The sequence below is a fragment of the Cricetulus griseus genome, assembly GCF_003668045.3.
Source record: "Cricetulus griseus strain 17A/GY chromosome 1 unlocalized genomic scaffold, alternate assembly CriGri-PICRH-1.0 chr1_1, whole genome shotgun sequence".
Lineage (NCBI taxonomy): Eukaryota > Metazoa > Chordata > Mammalia > Rodentia > Cricetidae > Cricetulus > Cricetulus griseus.
In genome coordinates this window covers 48,783,535-48,801,738 of record NW_023276807.1, presented here as the reverse complement: position 1 = coordinate 48,801,738, position 18,204 = coordinate 48,783,535, and the positions used below count along the sequence as shown (strand labels likewise).

The following is an 18,204-nucleotide window of genomic DNA, read 5'->3' as shown; positions in this document are numbered from 1 at the left end:
AATTGCCAGAATCACATATCTGTTATCTTCTGCAAGCTAGCACTGTTTTGGTTTTCTTCCTGGGCTTGAGATCTCAGGCTAATAATATCTGAATCCTTGATTCTGCAGATCTTCTGTTTCTTGGTCAGCCAGGAGACCTCCTGGATTCTACTGCCTAGTACGCTCTTGAGTTGCCCCCCCCACCCCCCAAGTCATTTTGCTCCACCTCTCCCCATTCCCCAGTTATCTGCTTTTCTTGGCTCCTGAAGATCTGAGCCTCAGGTCCCAAATTCAAGATGTGAACCAAACACTGCTATTTTTTCATCTTAATAAAACATCAAACACTGATTCTGAATTTACACTGTGGTGGGATTGTTAGGGGAAAATCAACTTCTATCATTTTATAAAAGTTTTCCTTCTCCCACCACAAAGTTGTTAGGTTTCTAAAATCCAGGTCTTTAAGGAAAAGGCAGCTCTCAGTAGCAGAGACTATATTTAGTCTATAAAGCCCTAGGTTCAGTCCTTAGCACTTAATATAAATCAATCAATCAGTCAGTCAGTCAAGTCTTTGGTACTCCCATTTTCTTCTTGGTGATATAGACTAGACTCTGCTACTATGCCTTCCCCACCAGGAGATCTGTGTGAATTTGCTATGAGCCAATGCAAACACTTCTTTCCTTCAAAAGACAAAACAAACATCAATACTTCAGGAGTAGTAGATGGGTGAGCAGGTAAAGATACTTGCCAAGCCTTGAGACCTGAGTTTAATCTTGGAGTTCCACTTGGTGGAGGAAGGGAACAGACTAACAAGTTGATTTTTGACTTCCACACATATGACTTGTGATGACTGTCATTCTCATACTCACCCTCTCCCCCTGCTGGATGGGGGTTCCAATGTAATAAAACTTTTGTTTACAAGTGGCTATTCACATCTCAATAAACAAGTTAATCACAGGGCCAGGGAGTCTGTTGCTTTTATACTATTCTTGTGGCGTGGGGCACATGAAACACACTGGAATACTGCAGCCTATGGTCTCCATCTTCTCAGTTACATCTCTCAGCCTCCTCTCACTAAGATCTTGTTAATCAAGAAATGTCCGTGTATGACACAAAGGGTCCCCACATTCTCCTACAAACCACAGATCTCAGAAACATTTTCGTTGGAACTAATCTCAAGCCCTTGCTTCTCTCATCATTCTAAACCTTCGCCTACATCCTTCAATTGCTTAGATGATGATGATGATGATGATGATGGTGATGGTGGTGTTTGTTTTTCCAGACAGGGTTTCTCTGTATAGCTGTGGCTGTCCTGAAACTCACTCTGTAGACCAGGCTGACCTGGAATCTAGAGATCCACCTGCATCTGGCTCCAAAGTGCTGGGGTTAAAGGGATGTACCATCTCCACCTGGTCTCCCCCTCCTTCTTCTTCCAGAAATCTTAATAGTGACTACACAAATCATGGGTGTACAACAACTTAGTAGTGAAGAATACAAACATTTCTATTAATTATCCTGCTATATACATACAGTATGTAAAATCTGGCAATAAATCTTCACACAAACAAGGTTTATGCTACCTATAATCTCTTGTGTGGACAAAATCATCATTTCAACATTATCTCTAAGGCAACAGTATGAAATATCACTATTTTGCATCCTGACTACAGATTCCTAAGACAGCAAGACTTGTTTTGAGACATGTAAGCAAAAAGCAAAACTCGAGTTGCAAACTCTAATCTATCCACTCCTCTTTATCCAACTCTAGATAGAGCTCACTTATCTATGGGGACTTCAGTAACTGCTGTAGATTAGGCCCAGAGCAGGAACAGTTCCTTGGATGTCTTGAAAACGAAAGCTGAGGTTGCACTGCATAATAATTATTGAAAGTATGCTCTTCTGTCTTATCTGTGAGGGTAAATACTTGACTTTCCCAGTGGTTTCTAAGAAGAGTTAAGTGGTGTAGATCAACGTCAAGATTCCCTCCCTTTAAACCCAGATTATATGTGTCACTTTGTTTATATTTGGTTCCTTTGTATTCCTGCCCTACAGCACACACCTGCTTAATGTTCAAAGGAACTGTCTCCAGAGCTCCATCTGGTAGACCTCCTTATAGCAATCATGGCTGCCTCTTGTTTCAGTGACTGCTGTTCCTTTTGAGGATTTACATTTTTTGTTTCCAACTCCTATTTTGAAAAGGTGAATATGGGAGTGAAGCCTCATCCTTACTACCTTTCCTGCCACAGGAAGTGACATCCTCTGATATACAGCCACTTCAGAGTTACTGTATTCATCAAGCAGTGGTGGTGCATGCCTTTAATCCCAACACTTGAGAGACAGAGGCAGACGGATCTCTGAGTTCAAAGCCAGCCTGGTCTACAGAGTGAGTTCCAGAACATCCAAGGCTACACAGAGAAACCCTGTCTCAAAACAAAACAAAACAAAACTAAAGGTTAGACTCTTCCACAGTCCGTGGCTCTGATAATAATTAGTTTGTAAAGTCAGTTCATTTTATTTGCTACCTTCTGTCCATCATCTACATTTTAACTGCAAGAATGTTCTGTTCTCTACAGTTTAGCATCCTTGTTGCTATAATGTCTTCATACTGACTTCTCTTTGTATTTCCTATTAGTGAGCTATAGCAAGAAGACACCAAGTCACTGTTACAAGCATATGGGCATTCCGTTCTTAGCCATCTAGTTCTTATGTACCTCAACTACAGCGAACTTATTAGTGACCACAATGCAGACTCAGACACAATGGTCACCCTCTTAGATCCCAATTATCTTCATAAGGCCAGGCTGTCCATAGAAAAGTCATATTACACAAGAATAGATTCCTACACTTTGTTTTTACATCCCGTCTTCTAATCTCTATGTGTTACATGCTGCAGGGTAACCACAGTATAATAACAAAAGTGAATCACACATTTTCATACATCAGTCCCTTGAGTATCTTAATGATTGAATACTACTTAAGTTTCTCCTTGCTGTTTAAATTGTGCTAGTTATTTCTGTCCTTGCTGTTCTAGAGCCGTTGAAAAATATTCCGCCTATCACGCATGTGGCTTTATTTATTGTTAAATTACTTGAACACCTCCCAAATTCTATTGGCTCTAGAGTATGAACACTTTAATGATCTTCATACATTTATGAACTATCACTGTCTCAAAAGATTTATCAATTTACCCTGCTTCCCAAAATACAGGGCTGAATCTGACTTGAGCATTTCACAATAGTATTCATAAACATATCATAATTCCATAATTGGAAAATGCACCTTCACGTGTAAAGCCTCTGCCAGCAATCACTTTTAGAATCTTCACTCTTTGGTCTCAGATTACTTGATAAGGTTGCAAGGTAGATTGAGGCTGCCTGGATTCAAAGTTGCTCTGACCACATGGCAGTTCCACAATCCTCAAGCAGTTAGTCACTATACTCAACACTTCTGCCTGTATGTATATGAACACCTTCCTTACAGGACTTTTCTGAGAGCTAATTTCATGATGCTCCCTGTCTTAGTTATGGCTACTATTGCTGCAAAGAAGCAGCATATTTTTTAATGTATACTTATGTATAACTGTGTTTAAGTGTGAGTGTGCATGTGTCACAGCAGACATGTGGCAGTCAGAAGATAACTTATGGGAGTCAATTCTCTCCTTCTGACTTTCAGGTTCTGGGGATTGGACTCAGGCCAGCAAACTTGGTGGCTAGTGCCTTTGCTGGGCTGTCTTGCCAACCCTAATAATTTTTTTTGAAGGTCTCCATTTGTTTATTCTTTATGTACAAAGACTAGCACGATCTGTTTCGCTGAGTAGACAGTCTTGAATAATCCATTCAAGTTTGCTTAGTCCAACTTAATGAAGCCTATGTCCTTCGCATACTGATGTAAACACTGACGGCACTTGTTCAGCCCATATTTTCGGATCAGACCGTGGTGGTTAGAGCAGACTTGCCAAGAGCGAGAGTCCTGGCCAAACTTCTGTGGGTGACTCCAGTAGAGCTGCTGGTGACCCATCTTGCCTTCAGCTGGCCAGAGAGGAAAAAGGCCAACCCTAACAATTTTGAAATACTGTTGTATTAATATTGGCTTATGCAGAAAACTCATATTCTTAAATTGGTGTTCTAGGCCATTGGTCAATGCTGGTGATGTTCCCTATTGTTTCTCTTCAGTCTAGCTGTATATGTAGTATTTAGTTTACTATATGGATGGATGGATCTGGTCCCTAAGAATGCATACATAATGTTGCAATAGTCTCAACATGGATGGAAAGCCACTTATTTCTTTCCTTCTACTAAGCTGGCCAGATGTTAATTTTTTTTCTATCGATTATTCATGTCTGTTATCCTTCACACTCCTATTCTCCTGATATACATCATGCTATGGGAAAGGCTTTAGCTCCATCCTCCACTGAGTCATTATCTGCACTCAGTCTTCTATTTGGCTCAGTGACAGACTTCACTTTGATGATTAATTCATTGGGTGAATGTTACTGAAGTTCTTAATGGTGGCAGAGACCGACAAACTTTCGTGGTTCACCCATCTTTGGGAGGATTGAGACACCCCCTGATCCTGGCATATTGCTGTCTTCTTCATTGTCTTTAAATATCTAGGATTTCCTTGTCTACTCATCTTTGTTGTTTGAGATAAATAATTTGGGGTTAGTGGTCCAGTGAAGGTAGCCTAGCTATGTTGACTGTGGAACATCTGGGAACATACTTCCCAATGTGAGGAATCTTGTCTCTGAGTAAAGGTTCTTGATCCCATAGGAGATCAGTAGACTTGTAAGGTATGGTGAATCTTTCTGGCCCAACACTCATATTCAATACTTTGGCCCGAGAACATCTGCTGTTTCTGTCTACAGCACAGCTGGGATGGTGGACAAGTTCAAATTCACATCCACCCTCCCTGAGTTTGCCAAGATGGTCTCTGAGTTTGGGGTACAGTGTGGGGTGTTCCCTGAGCTATCTACACTTGGCCTACGCCATTCTCCTTTGGCCTAACATGCCAGCTTTCACTTAGACCTGAGATGTTCTCAAAAGCACCTGCCAATTCCTGAGGCTCTGATCAGATAATGAAATCTTCATTGCTTTCCTTTGCATTATTATTTGAATATGGGGACAAGGCAGTGATTTGCTCATCCCATAATCTTCTTCCTTGGCTGGAACTTTCTTTTCCCATCTAGAACAAGTCTCACTATGTAGCCCAGGTTGTCCTTGAACTTGTGATCTTGAGCGATGAGATCACAGATGACTGTCACCTCAGTCAGTGTTTAGTACTTTTTAAGCTCTGTTTAGTGGTCGGTCTTTGACCCTTTTAAACCTGTCTGAACTGCTGGTGTAGCTGGAGAGCCCTCAGTGGGATTTGGGAATGATCTTAGTTACTCCTGAAAGTATCAGAAGGAAAGTACAAGGAGTGCTGTGGGGTTCACAGTCCCCCTCCCTAAAGCATCTGAGTCAGATGTAGAAGAATTAGACATGCAGACAGCCGCATAAAGTTGCAAATTAGATACTTCTCTAGCTAAAAATATTGCACCTATGATGGGACATAAGTACCTAAAGTGGTAAGTTAAACAACTTGATTCTTTGCTTTCCTTTTTGATAAGACATATAGAATGCACAATAAGAAAAACTCAGACTTATAAAAAAATCTATAAACTGCTATAAAACATCTGCCACAAAATCAGAGTAAATGATATACAAGGCTCATACACTTCCACTGGTGTGTATGTGAAACCACTCAAAGCCCATCTTCATAGGTAGCACACATGAATACATTAAACATGTGGATTCACTACCAGGGGACTACTTTCACCATCTGGTATCTTGAGAAACTATAGGTAAATCCTTTACACACATTCCCATTTTAATAGGCACTTAGCAGTATTTTTAATTACAAGAAAGTTTAACAATTCAAAGCTATTGATAAAGTACTAGTAATGGTAAAAGTACTAAGGTAGTACTGGGAATTTACCATCCACTCATTGGCTTCTTTCTATAAACACTTTTTTTTTTTGGTTAATGGTGGCAGAGAACAGAGCCAGGGCCTGCCACATGCTAATTTTCACACAGAGGCTAAGTTGCCCACACTGACCTAACCTCAGTATCTTCCTGCTTCAGCCTCCAGAGTCTCTGAGGGGTAGATCTGTATCAACAGATGCTGTGGATGGTTGTCCCCAGGCTAACTGTGGGTCTGAGTGGGGTCTTCTTGTCTTTTCGGAACAGCTGCAGCCAGTCCTGAAGGAGGGATTTTGTGGGCATGGTGGTGTGTGCCTGGAATTACAGCAGTTGGGGTCTGAGGCAGGAGAGCAGCAGCTCTGAAGCCAGCCTGGGCCACAGTGAAATCTGGTCTGCAGACAAAACCAAAACAGTATCCAGGAAATCTTAAGAAACTGGAGACAGAAATGGTCAAGTGTGTACAACAAAGATGAGTCTTGAAGGAGAAGAATGTCTGCAGAATGTCTGCAGAATTTTATCTTTAAATTTTAAATTCACTAGTGACAAGACATAATTTTTAGTGTATTTAAAAAGAAGAATGTCTTTATCCTAAAGGAATGTGGGTTTTTTTAAAACTTAAAAACCAATGCTTTAGACATGTTTGGTGGACCTGAAGCCTCAAGACCCCACATTCTTTGTTTATAAAGTGTTTGAAAACCACAGCTTATTGGGTGGGGTGGCAGACACCTTTAATCCTGACACTCAGGAGACAGAGGCAATTGGATCTTTGTGAGTTCAAGGCTACTGTCTACACAGTGGGTCTCAAAAAACACCACCCCAACCCCTACCTCCCCCCAAAAAATCCATAACTTAAGCCTCATGTCACAAGACTGGAAACCAAACACATGTGCTCTATACTATATATAATATATAGCTTGGTCCCTGTATTGCCCTTTTCTTTTTTTGACGTCACTTTACAATTTAAGGGGGAAAAGTATTAGGAATTTAGCTTTTATTCAAAATTAAATAAGCAAAAGCAAAAATTTTAAGAAACTTGTACAAATTACTTACATAAAAGAAAGTTAATAGAGACAGTCACAAATCTGCAACAAATAATTATAAAAGGGCTAGGGCAGCATGGATGTAACCATGTCACAGCACGGTGCTCTAACTGTGGTATGAATAAGGCATAACTAACATTTGCACCAAGACCAGAGTAAAAACAAAACAAACCTTACAAGCTTAGTTCTACGTTAAGCTCCTCCTCCCCCAGATCCTCAACGGATTATACACTACCTAATTCCTTAAATACAAGTTATCATGTCAAACTCTAAATGACAGAGACGGGCAGTTAATGTGAAAAGCCCCCTAGAATGTACAAGCTAACTGGTTGAATCGAGTTCTCCATCTACCTTTATGTACATTTGAATGTAAACCATATTTTCACAGTTTTAAGTGTTTTATGAATGGATGCACAGTACCATGTCAGGTCTGCAGTTGTTCCTGGAGACTGGCTCTAGATTCTGCACCCCTGCCTGCTGGCCACGGGGATGCAAGTATTTACATAAATAAGAAACTGTGTCATAGTCAATGGCCAAGACAGTTCAGCAAGAGCAGGATTTCCAACAACAAAAAAAATGATACTCTGTACCATAGTTTATATACTTGTGCAAAGAGAAGCATCAGGACAAATAAATCCGAGGCAAATTCAATCTGCGAAAACTCCTATGACTACCATTGTAAACTTGGGCAACAGAGGACCCTCAGCAAGTTCACTCTCTATGGCTTTTTTTTTTTTTTTTTTGTCTTTTAAAATTTAAAGCCAGAGAAAAGCACACACACTTCCCACACAAACATTCATGCACACGCACACGTGCGCGAGCGCGTGCATGTGCGCGCGCGCACACACACACACACACACACACACACACACACACACACACACGCACACACACACACACACGCTTACGTTCACACAGGCACGCACACACCATACACACACGAGTACTTAGTTCAGTTAGAATATGGTACATAGTGCAACTTCATCACAATGTAGAGGTTTAACACACGTTCCATGTGTGTTTTCTGTGCAAGTTCTTAGTGGTCTGGGACCTAGTTGAAGGTATTCATTTGCAGATCCACAAGATTCAGGAGGTTGAAGAAAAACAAAAAAAAAAAGAAAAATGTTTCCTTAATTTCTAAACCAGCACTGGGTGTGCAAAGGCAGCGGACAATCTGGCCTACAACGGGGCCAGATTAGGGTGACTTTAGAATGAGATCCAACCGCTTCTCAGCCTCAGGGCTAAGAGCAAGCTAGGTGAGATCCAAGCAGTTCATTACTTAGACTGGTCTCTAGAAAAGTAAGTCAGGATATGCTGTATCTTTGTCAGCCGTTCCTCCAGGGACTTCATTGACAGCACGGAGAGCTGATACCGAGGGTCTACAGGAAGGACTGCCAGCAGCCACCAACACCATGCAGGGCCATTGGGGGTTGCCTAAAACCAACCAAACAGTTCAGACTGTTAAGAGAATGTAACAGTAGAAACTAATCTACGTGCCAGGTACTACCAAGGCTCTTCATCGTATAAGGCAGGCGATTACTGAACCCACAGACACCGAGGAACTGTGATGAGAACTGTGATGTAATCATCCATAGTCTCTCAGCTCACGCATGCTATGGAGTCAGGATTTTAATCCTGCCCTGATTCCACAGTCTACTGTTTCCCTTGTCAATGCAAGATCAGGCTCTGAGCCTCCGGTTGCTGACATTTGGGGCCTGGGATCCTTCACTGTGTGCCACAGTGTGGCACTTTGCGGTCCATCAGCAGGTGCCCGGGACTGCCACCCACTACACACTAACACACCTTTCCAGCTCTGACAGTCAAAACGTCTCTAGACAGCCTCAAATGCCTCATGGGGCCAAACCTGGCTATTTTAAACACTACAGAAAGTTAAATGATACTTTGAAATTTTACTCAAAAATTAGAATCCTAAAAAAGAAGAATAACTTGGCTTCCCATTTTGAAAAAACTGACATGTTTCTGGCAAGGCAGTTCCTGCATATTTCAGGAGCAGCCACCGAGACAACACATCCACACAATAGGATTCGGAAGCCTCCCTTATTGTTCACTGTACTGGGGTTCACAAGGCATGGGACACCAACTTTCAGAAGGACAAAGGAACCACAACAGTGCTTATGGGATGGCTCCATGTACTGTCTGTTCTCAACTCTGCTTCATGTCTACTCCCTACTACATCCCAGAGACTGTTTCCCAGACTCCTGTCCTCCACGTATCTCCAGGTTAAACTCCACCAGGCCAATGGCACTCTTAGCATGTGCAGAAACTGGAAAAGACATCATTATTCTTTGGAAACTCTTGCAGTGTGTGTGTGTGTGTGTGTGTGTGTGTGTGTGTGTGTGTGTGTGTGTGTGTGTGTAGGGGTGTTCCAGAGAATTATAGAAAATCACCCACTCCACTGCTGCTGACTGGCAGACAGACATGCACTCCCTAGGGCCCTAAAACTGTGGTACTTTCCTCACAATTTGTGTGAAGTATGGCACTCTGCCGTTCCAGAGGAATCACTGTGAGCTTCTGTGACTTCCGGGGCCGTTGCCACTGACCTTCACTCCTCCCATCTCCAGTGGCTGCATCGTACAATGTTCTCATACCTGGACTACACACAGCACAGTGGCTGCTTTGTCTCCCTGACATTAACGGAAGCCAGTGACAGCGACTGAACTATTGGAGAGAAGTGAGGGCAATGGGAAGTACCGCCAGATCTTTATGAAGATTTTCTTCATAAAGAAAGATTTTCTTCTGGAGATTTTAAATGTACTATTCCATATGTCTTATGAAAGCCTGTTTCTATACTGTTTAACCAGATTCAACACCTAAATGGGGAAAGACATGGTATAACTGGACTGGACAGAACATGGGTCCTGTCCTCAGAGGAAGAGAAGCACTGAGATTTGATGGTCTCAGAGCAACCTTTGAAGACTGGAATGAGAGGTGGGATCTATTACCGATGGATCTTTGTATATTTACATCTGTTTTACTATGAAATTACCATCTTTTTAAAAAAGATTTTATTTATTTATTATGTATACAACATTCTGCTTCCATGTATATCTGCACACCAGAAGAGGGAACCAGATCTCATAATGGATGGTTGTGAGAATTGAACTCAAGAACTACGGAAGAAGAGCCAGTGCTCTTAACCTCTGAGCCATCTCTCCAGCCCCTGAAATTACCATCTTTTAACCCTAAATATTTTTATTCAGTTCAAAATGCTGTGCCTAACACTGGTTTCTCCATGGGTCTGTGATTGGATTCCCCAAGGTAAGGGACTCCTTATGGTTTCTGCAATTGCTGCTGCAGAGCTCCACGCATGGAAGGAATCTAAACCACATTACTGATCAGGTTCAGTTTTAATGTAAACCCCCGGTACTTGAGCAGGACTCCGAGAGTGATAGTTTTATGATAAGGGAAATGTTAAACACAAATAGACCAAAGTGAATTGAAATGTGAATATGACATAAGGGATGAAAGGAGCAGTGAGCAGACTTTTTTAAAAACCATACATCTCTCAATTGTCAAAGTGACAGCTGATGAGCTGGGGGTACAGTGGCCTCAGAGTCACAGTTTAATGGAGGCTAGCATCCCATTTTAAATCTTTCGACCTCTGGAAATCCTCGGACAAGCCCTTCCTCCCTCTGTGGTCCTCCTTTCCTATAGGCATCCTTGTGTATACTACATGGAGTAGATACCAATGTGCTAGGGAATACACTTGTAATTCTAAAGACAGGGTCAAAGAAAATAAAGCAAGGAAACGAGTGAAGTTATTCACTGGAAGTTAATGAAAAAGTGAGATCGTCAGTAGTGACACCAAAGCCTTCTTACCTGGAGGTTTTCCTCCCTTTCAGGCATTGACCCAAAGTGTTGAAGGATTTGGCTTCGAAATCTGTCTCTTAGATTCTGAAACCAGCTGCAGGCTTGCGAGTATACCAAGTCGTGAAGCTCTCTCAGACTCTGTATTTCATCTCCATTCTCAATCTAGAAAGAACAGTTGGTGAGATCTATGTCCAGTTCCCTAGCCCTTAGCATCAACCACACAGAACACAAAAAGCATTGGAGAATGAAGGACTGTCTGCATCAGTGCTGGATTATCAGAGTGACAGCCTCTTGCAGTAACAGCTTACATTTCTGCCTTACAGGGTCCTAATAGGACTCACTGGAAAGAGCACAGCCTGATCTCCACTGAGAGCAGGCAGCAGCCTGACTGACAACCTAGGAAAGGACGGTGGACAATGAGTTCTGCTTCAAAGGTCTACACGAATTTGGAATAAAACAGTTGCTATGATAAAAAGAAAAACGGGTCACCTAGGGTACAGACTGCATGGCAGTAAGCAGTATCAGGAGGGCAACATAAACACATCTTTCACCAGAGAACTGGGTCAAAACATAAAAACACAAACACAGCCAAAACAGTTGCCCCTGAATTGGCAAATCAAAATGTAGAGGACAGAGTATGCAATTTTCAACTTCTGCAATAAAGGCTGTGGGTCCCTGCATTAACCCCTCCATGAACCCTTTAGACCACCTAATGGTGACTGTAAAATGAAAAGCATCTTCCAGTCAGGAGGCTCACAGAATACAGGTGGATGATCAAGGAACTCATGCATTTTAACAGGCGTTACCATGTTCCTGTCCCACTGTCTATGTGCCTGGATATACTCTGTCACAGGTACACTAATTCATTTGAACAAACAGCAGGCAGGTGACTGCAAGATAGTTTCCCAGGTAAAGGGGCTTGCTGCAGAAACTGACAACCTGGCTGGGGACACACATGTTAAAAGACAGAACTGACTTCTAAAAGTTGTCCTCTGAACTGCACATGAGTACCATGGCACACGAGTGCTACTGTCTCCACACAAAGCGAATGAATGAATGAATGAATGAATGAATGAATGAATGAATGAACGATTTTAAAAAGCAGGCTGATTCAGAATTCCATGTTTCAAAGGATGACTAACACAAAACAATGAAGGGACTCAGGAAGATTTTGAAATACAAAAGACACAAGACACAAGAGGCCACTCATGTGATTTCTAAAAACATGAAAATTGAAACTAAGCATTAAAATCAGTTGTGATTTGTGGAACATGATATATCCATGAGCTGTGCTTAAAAATGTTAAGACAGTAAAGAGCTGTGCATTTGAGGAAAAAAAAAAAAAAAAGCCAAGAAGCAAACAGAAATTTCAAAGGCAAGCTTTTTTAAAGTTAAGGGCACTGCTACAACAATTAACTAGAGCTTAAAATTTCATTAGATATTACAGAAAATAGAATTACCACCACAATTTTGTTTGTCTGTTTGAGGCAGAGTCCCTCTATGTAATCCCATCTGTCCTGAAACTCACTATGTAGACCAGGCTGGCTTCGAACTCAGAGATCTGCCTGCCTCTGCCTCTTCCCACATGGCATCTTTATAAGAGAGAACAGGCAACATCAGGACAGTCTGATATCGCCAGAGAGGCAGCATGGTGCAAGAAGGCACAGCTCGTGGAGTCAGTCAGCCGTCAATCACTTCTGTTTCACATCACAGGTTCCTGAGCAAGTGAACAGCTCTCACTCTCTCTCCTGCTGTTAACTGTCTCAGAGTTCTGAAAACTCTAAGAACTCTGTGTGAGGATGCCCAGGCCCAACAGACTGAAATGAAGTGCCAAAGTAGACCAGTGAACAGGGAGACTGTAAGACCTGTATTTTACCTTGCCTTTCAACTTGCTACTGAAAACAGCAACCACTTTCTGGTACTTTAATTCCAGCTGCTAAACTGGGTCCTGAAAACAACAAGAGGCCGCATCACCCCTGTCTAGGAGAGATGCCGACCACCATAACCCTCCTTAGGAAAGCTATCAGCAGTCTGTATACATGGGCAATGTCTGACCTAGGACATACCACCATTTTAAAGCAGCATCCAATTGTATTTATTTCATAGTTAAGATTGTCTCTGACCCAGGAAAATCCCTAACACACAGAGCAACTATTAAAGAATTTTGTGTTTACTTTCACATTAAATTTTAATCTGTGAATGATGTAAGTTTTAAATATTAATGAATCAAAATAAAATAAGGTAAGAGATTCACAAACTTAAAACTTCGATGAGCTGGAAGTTCAATCCAGTCAACTGTTACTGTTAGGTGATTACTGCGAATACAGTATGAAGAAGCGTTAAGTGGGGTCTAGGCACCATACCGCCTGGGATGCCTGGAACATGATGAGGTTGTAGATTCTCAGCCCCATGTTCTCTTGAATGGGCAAACGATTCAAGAGCAAGACAAAGGAAAGGCAACTAGAGTTAATCCTTACTATCAGCAATGACGAGTGCCTAGAAAACCTCACCTATCTGTAGGTACCAGGCCCTATGATGCAGCAGACCAGAACACATCAGAAAAGAACATTTTTAATACCTTAACATCTTCCAGATATTCAATGTCTGCAGTGCAATATCCATCTTTCATTCCTCTTTTTAAAACTCTAAACCGCTTTCCTCCAACCGTGTCAACCACAGACCTTCCATCAGGTAAGAAATGCACATTTCGAATTTGTAACATACAACCATAATCTGCAAAACTAAAAGAAAAACAGTGTTTAAGCATAAGTGTGTAAAGCCTCATTCAAACACAAAGGAAATTCCAGTGTAAACAAAGATATCAAAGTTCACAAGGAATCTACCTGTTCTGTGTATCGCTGACACACATTCCAAACTGCTTGGTTCCAGTCTGTATACTTCTTCGAATCATGAGCCTGTATCTGGGCTCAAATACATGGAGAGGGCAAGGCACAGTGGGATAGGCCATAGTGCAAACAAATATTGGGACATTCTTGGTCAAGCTGAAGGAGAAGAAATTTCATTGTTATAGACCAAATCAGATGGCAAAACCACATCAGGCTTACAACAGCAAAAAAAGAAAAAAAAAAAAAAACTGATACAACAACAACAACAAAATCTATTTTAAGTATGTGCTCTCAATTCCTAGCTAGAACAGGAAGCAGTTCCCCCTCCTCAAGTTCACATTGCTGCAACCCTGAGACTGAACATCTGATTATGTCCCTCTTATTTATAAGCTTGAATTCTAAAAAAGTAGGTATCAATATAGAGCTATTTTTAAGAATCAAAAGGAAATTTATCATAACTTGAGAGCTTGTTTAAAATACTTAGGATGCAGGAAAGAGTTATAGCTTTTACCCATAAAACATGGAGAAAAAAATGAGCTCCTAAAATGAACAAAAATTCTTAAGCATGATATTTTTCAAGTTATCAATGGAGATAATTCAACAAAATCATATTTTTGCCAGGTAACTAAAATGACAGTTGCCTTTCTTCTGGCAGATTGTGAACAGTAAGGCAGCAAGGACAATGCCCAGGTGCTGCAGAGACGGAAATGCACATCCAAGCATTGGGCTCCACAGCAGAAATCCCACAGGTTTTGGGGTAGAAAGTGTTCCTGTTTCTTTGGATTAAGAATTTTCCTTTTAGAAACAACCCTACAGATGCAGAAATGCATTTCACAGCAGCACTGTGGGGAGTAGCTGGAAGCTGGCAGTTAGAAGAAGAGACTGTAAAGCATGGGGCAAGTGTGAGGTGGCTAACGATGGAGTGCCATGCTGCCCACTAGGAGGCCCAGGGCTGTACTGACTCACAGGGTGACCCGCACTGTCAAGAAGAGGATGATGGGGAACAATGCAACCAGCATGTTCTATGTCTGCTGAAGTATACTTCAATAAGGTCGTGGAGCACACACTCTGAGGCTGTAGCTTTGCTTCTGATCCCTTTACATGTTGCTGCTACATGACTACTAATGACCTAAGGACATGTGATGCTTAATACAAAGACCAAGTTAAAAAAAACAAAAACAAAAAAAGCAGTACAGTCCTGCTAGCAAGCACAGATGCCCCTAGCGTCCGGGCATCACTCTCAGCTCTTCACTAGCTGCTTCTGCAACTTCCTCACTTTCTCACAAGACTGCGCTAGCTTCACCACTATGCTTCACATCTGCAGTGTTACCACATTTCTCTAATCTAGGTTTCTGTTGAGTTTCAAAGAGAGGCAGAGTCTTCATCCCAGTATCTTCCATCATAAAACAGCAGTTTCTTGTAGGCGTCTTGCTGGTGAACCTGTAGCAGTGGCCACACCCCCTACGGGCGTGGCTTCTGGCGGAAGAAGGGAAGCTAAGGCTTTTTCGATTGGGTCAGCTGATTCCAGAGGAAGGGCAGAGAAGCACTCCATGGTTCTTCATTAATATCTGTGTAAGTGTTCCCCAATAAACACCCATTTGTCATTTATCTTGTGTAATAAAGAAATTAATAATACCCTAACTAAGCAAAAAAACCTCTGATCCTAGACTATGAGACAGGAGGCCTCAAGCAGTTCCAAAAAGAAAGAAAAATGTCAGCACATCACCAACTGTGTAGACACCGGCCCCTGGCCCAGTGTCCCTAAAAAACTAGGAACTGGATGGCCTCTAGATCTGCTAGTCATAAATCCCCCAGACCACAGGACGTGTTAATCAGCCCCTACCTAAAACAAATGACAGTTATAGCTTCTTTGCTCAATACCTATTATCTTGTGATAACCTTGTATCACTTTGCATAACTTGTATAACCTTATATAACTTTGTAACTTTGCATGAAACTTTGAGACATTAGATCATGAGTCTCAGGCCCCCCTTCCCCTTTTTTTGACTTCCCCTTTTGCTTTTTAAAAATACCTTATATTTGTGGTTTGGGGAACAACACTTGGATCTAGTGAAATCTTTACACCCTCGCCTTCAGTTTCTTGGGAGGACAAATCACTATGGGCTGTAAAGGAGAGCTTAGGAACTTTTGTGCTGAAGGCCACTGGCCTGGGAAGACTTTCCATGAGTGCGCCTGGGAAAATACAAGTACCCAAGCACAATTCCTTCTGTTCTAAGAGTGAGAAATCCAGCATGCTCCACTTGTGTTTTGAAAATTAAACAAACAGTTGCTAAATAATAACAGCATACAAAATTAACAATGTACTTCAATGTGTTTAGTTGAGAGAAGTGAAGCAAACAGTTAAAAAAAATTAAAAACTCTGAATTGAAGAAATTCAGAGAGATACAAGTGACTGATTAAAATGACAAAAATATTCAGGGAAAGGGGGAGAAGAGAACAAGAAAGAAAGATGTACATTGCAGGCAGAGGTAGGCAGTGGTTCTACATCTGTGAGCACCCCAAAGTCGCCTGGGGATGTTTCTTCGTCCTTCTACTAACCTGGATGTTCTCCCTACTGGTATCTTTACAGAGGATTTGACCCCTAAGTCGTTCCTTCGTATTTCATTCCTACCCCATTCAAAGTCTCTAGCCCAGTGGTTCTCAACCTGTGGGTTATGATCCCTTTGAGGGTTGAATGACCCTTTCACAGGGGCTGCCTAAGACCATCAGAAAACACAGATTATGATTCATAACAGTAGCAAAATTACAGTTCTGAAGTAACAACAAAAGCAATTGTTAGTTGGGGGTCACCACAACATAAGGAACTGTATTACAGGGCTGCAGCATTAAGAAGGTTGACAACTACTGCTCTAGATGTTAAAATCCTTGCTAATGTGGGTTGATGATCCTCCTGTTCCAGGATGTGGGAAGCCAGCGTTTCCATCTATCGTGTCTAGTTCATCTCTACCCCATTCCACTGCCTGGTGTCAGAGCAGGAAATCCCTCCATAACCTCTAACAATGCTTCAGCCCAAAGAGCTGCATCAGTGACACCCCACAGAACTCCTAGATGCTCCTGGTGGCACTTCCATGATCCCATCGACTCAGGACAGGACCTGATCAACAGTTGGTTAAATATGCCTTTGTGCTAGACTGACTGGCTGGATCCAGCTCGCTCAGGGAGGGTTCTCTTGCTGTTTTCATAACCTCAGGCAATTTAATAAGAGACTTACTGTGAAAGCTCGGCAGTTTCTTCATCATAGATTTTTTTCCTCTCAGACAGCTCATCCGGTAGATACTTCACTATTAATTCTTCCAACAGCTGGGTGACACAGTACCTCCTGTCTGCCAGATACTAAAAGATAGAATTTCACATTCTAGTAGCTGCTTTCCTACAGTATAAAACAGGTGAAACAGTTTAACTGAGAGATCAAAGCCTTTGTTGTAGACAGACACTCTGATTCTGACTGCATTTAATTAGTGAGGGGAACCCTGCAGTTCCTGTAGCTACACAATAAACCTGCCTGGGCCTCTGCTCCAGCGTCACAGACTGGAGACACAGCTGGAACCAAGCCCCCATGTAGAAACTGTCTTGCCACGAGCACAACTCTTTTATTGGCAACAAGCAGCCTGGCATCTCCCACAACACAAGCCAATTTCTAAGAAGCAAAAGGAAGATGTGGACAAAGAAAGTAATGCACTTGTCTTATTTCGGAAACACAGAACAATTCCTGTTTGTCTACTTTCAAAGATGGAATCTCTGCGTGGCTTTTGTTGTTGGGAGTGCTGTTTCTGTTTCTGTTTCTGTGAGATAAGGTTTCATTGTGTGGTTCAGGCTGGCCTGGAACTGGAGGTTCTCCTGCTTCAGCTCCCCAGGTACTGGGATTAGAGGCATACACTACCACTCAACCCTTTTACTTTTTCTCTTAGATTTTCCTTCCAATGTTACTATCACTCTGTCTGCATCAGGATGCTGCTTTTTCTATGATCATCTCCACCTCTATATAAATGGTACATTTGTGCTCCTCCAAAATGCTCTGAAAAGCTGCTACCCACATTGCAGTTATACTGATAAAAAAACATCCACCTCACTCTTGTCTGTGACAGCTCTCTCGGGTCAGGATCTGTCTTCCTTAACTACTCTTTACCTTACACTCCGTATTTTACTGTTTTTTTTTTTTTTTTCCCACAGTAAAGGGGTATATCCACCCCTACACTGTACCATATGGACATGGATACATAAATCTCTGTAATTAAACTAAAAGTTGCTTAAGACTAGGGAAAAGCTCAGAGTATGTAGACAAAAAATACACATGTATTAAATACAAGCAGTCAGAAAGAACTCAGAAGAAGAATCACAGAAGAGAGGCCATCCTTTAATCTGCAGAGCCAACAAAAACAGCAGTTCTGCCAAGTGCCAATGAAGAACACGACAGGAATCCTAAGAGTTTGGGAAGGTAGGTAGCTATGGAAGCAGTTTTCAGCATTGACAGGAAACACATGCTAGACACCGCCCCCCCCCAACAGGATTCTGACTTAGAGGGTGTCGTGTAGA

The 18,204-nt window shown here is 41.9% G+C and overlaps 2 protein-coding genes across 2 annotated transcripts in view; both read right to left on the bottom strand.

Annotated features, from left to right (window-relative positions):
- Window positions 1–223: 223 nt before the first annotated feature.
- LOC107978677 (40S ribosomal protein S29-like) lies at window positions 224–7,825 on the bottom strand. Its single transcript, XM_035452528.1, has one exon. It carries the CDS (start codon window positions 4,081–4,083, stop codon window positions 3,823–3,825), a length of 261 nt encoding a protein of 86 aa, XP_035308419.1. The 5' UTR covers window positions 4,084–7,825; the 3' UTR covers window positions 224–3,822.
- Window positions 7,826–7,965: 140 nt separating this feature from the next.
- Window positions 7,966–18,204, bottom strand: part of Lonrf1 (LON peptidase N-terminal domain and ring finger 1) — a 32,182-nt gene continuing 21,943 nt past the window's right edge. The window contains 5 exon segments of the mRNA XM_027391236.2: window positions 7,966–8,407; window positions 10,814–10,966; window positions 13,383–13,545; window positions 13,648–13,806; window positions 16,883–17,004. Of these exon segments, the coding sequence (XP_027247037.1) occupies window positions 8,249–8,407; window positions 10,814–10,966; window positions 13,383–13,545; window positions 13,648–13,806; window positions 16,883–17,004 (756 nt within the window). The 3' untranslated portion in view covers window positions 7,966–8,248.

Coding starts and splice junctions, on each gene's coding strand:
- LOC107978677 (XM_035452528.1), bottom strand. CDS start 4,083: ATGAGTTTTCTGCATAAGCCAATATTAATACAACAGTATTTCAAAATT.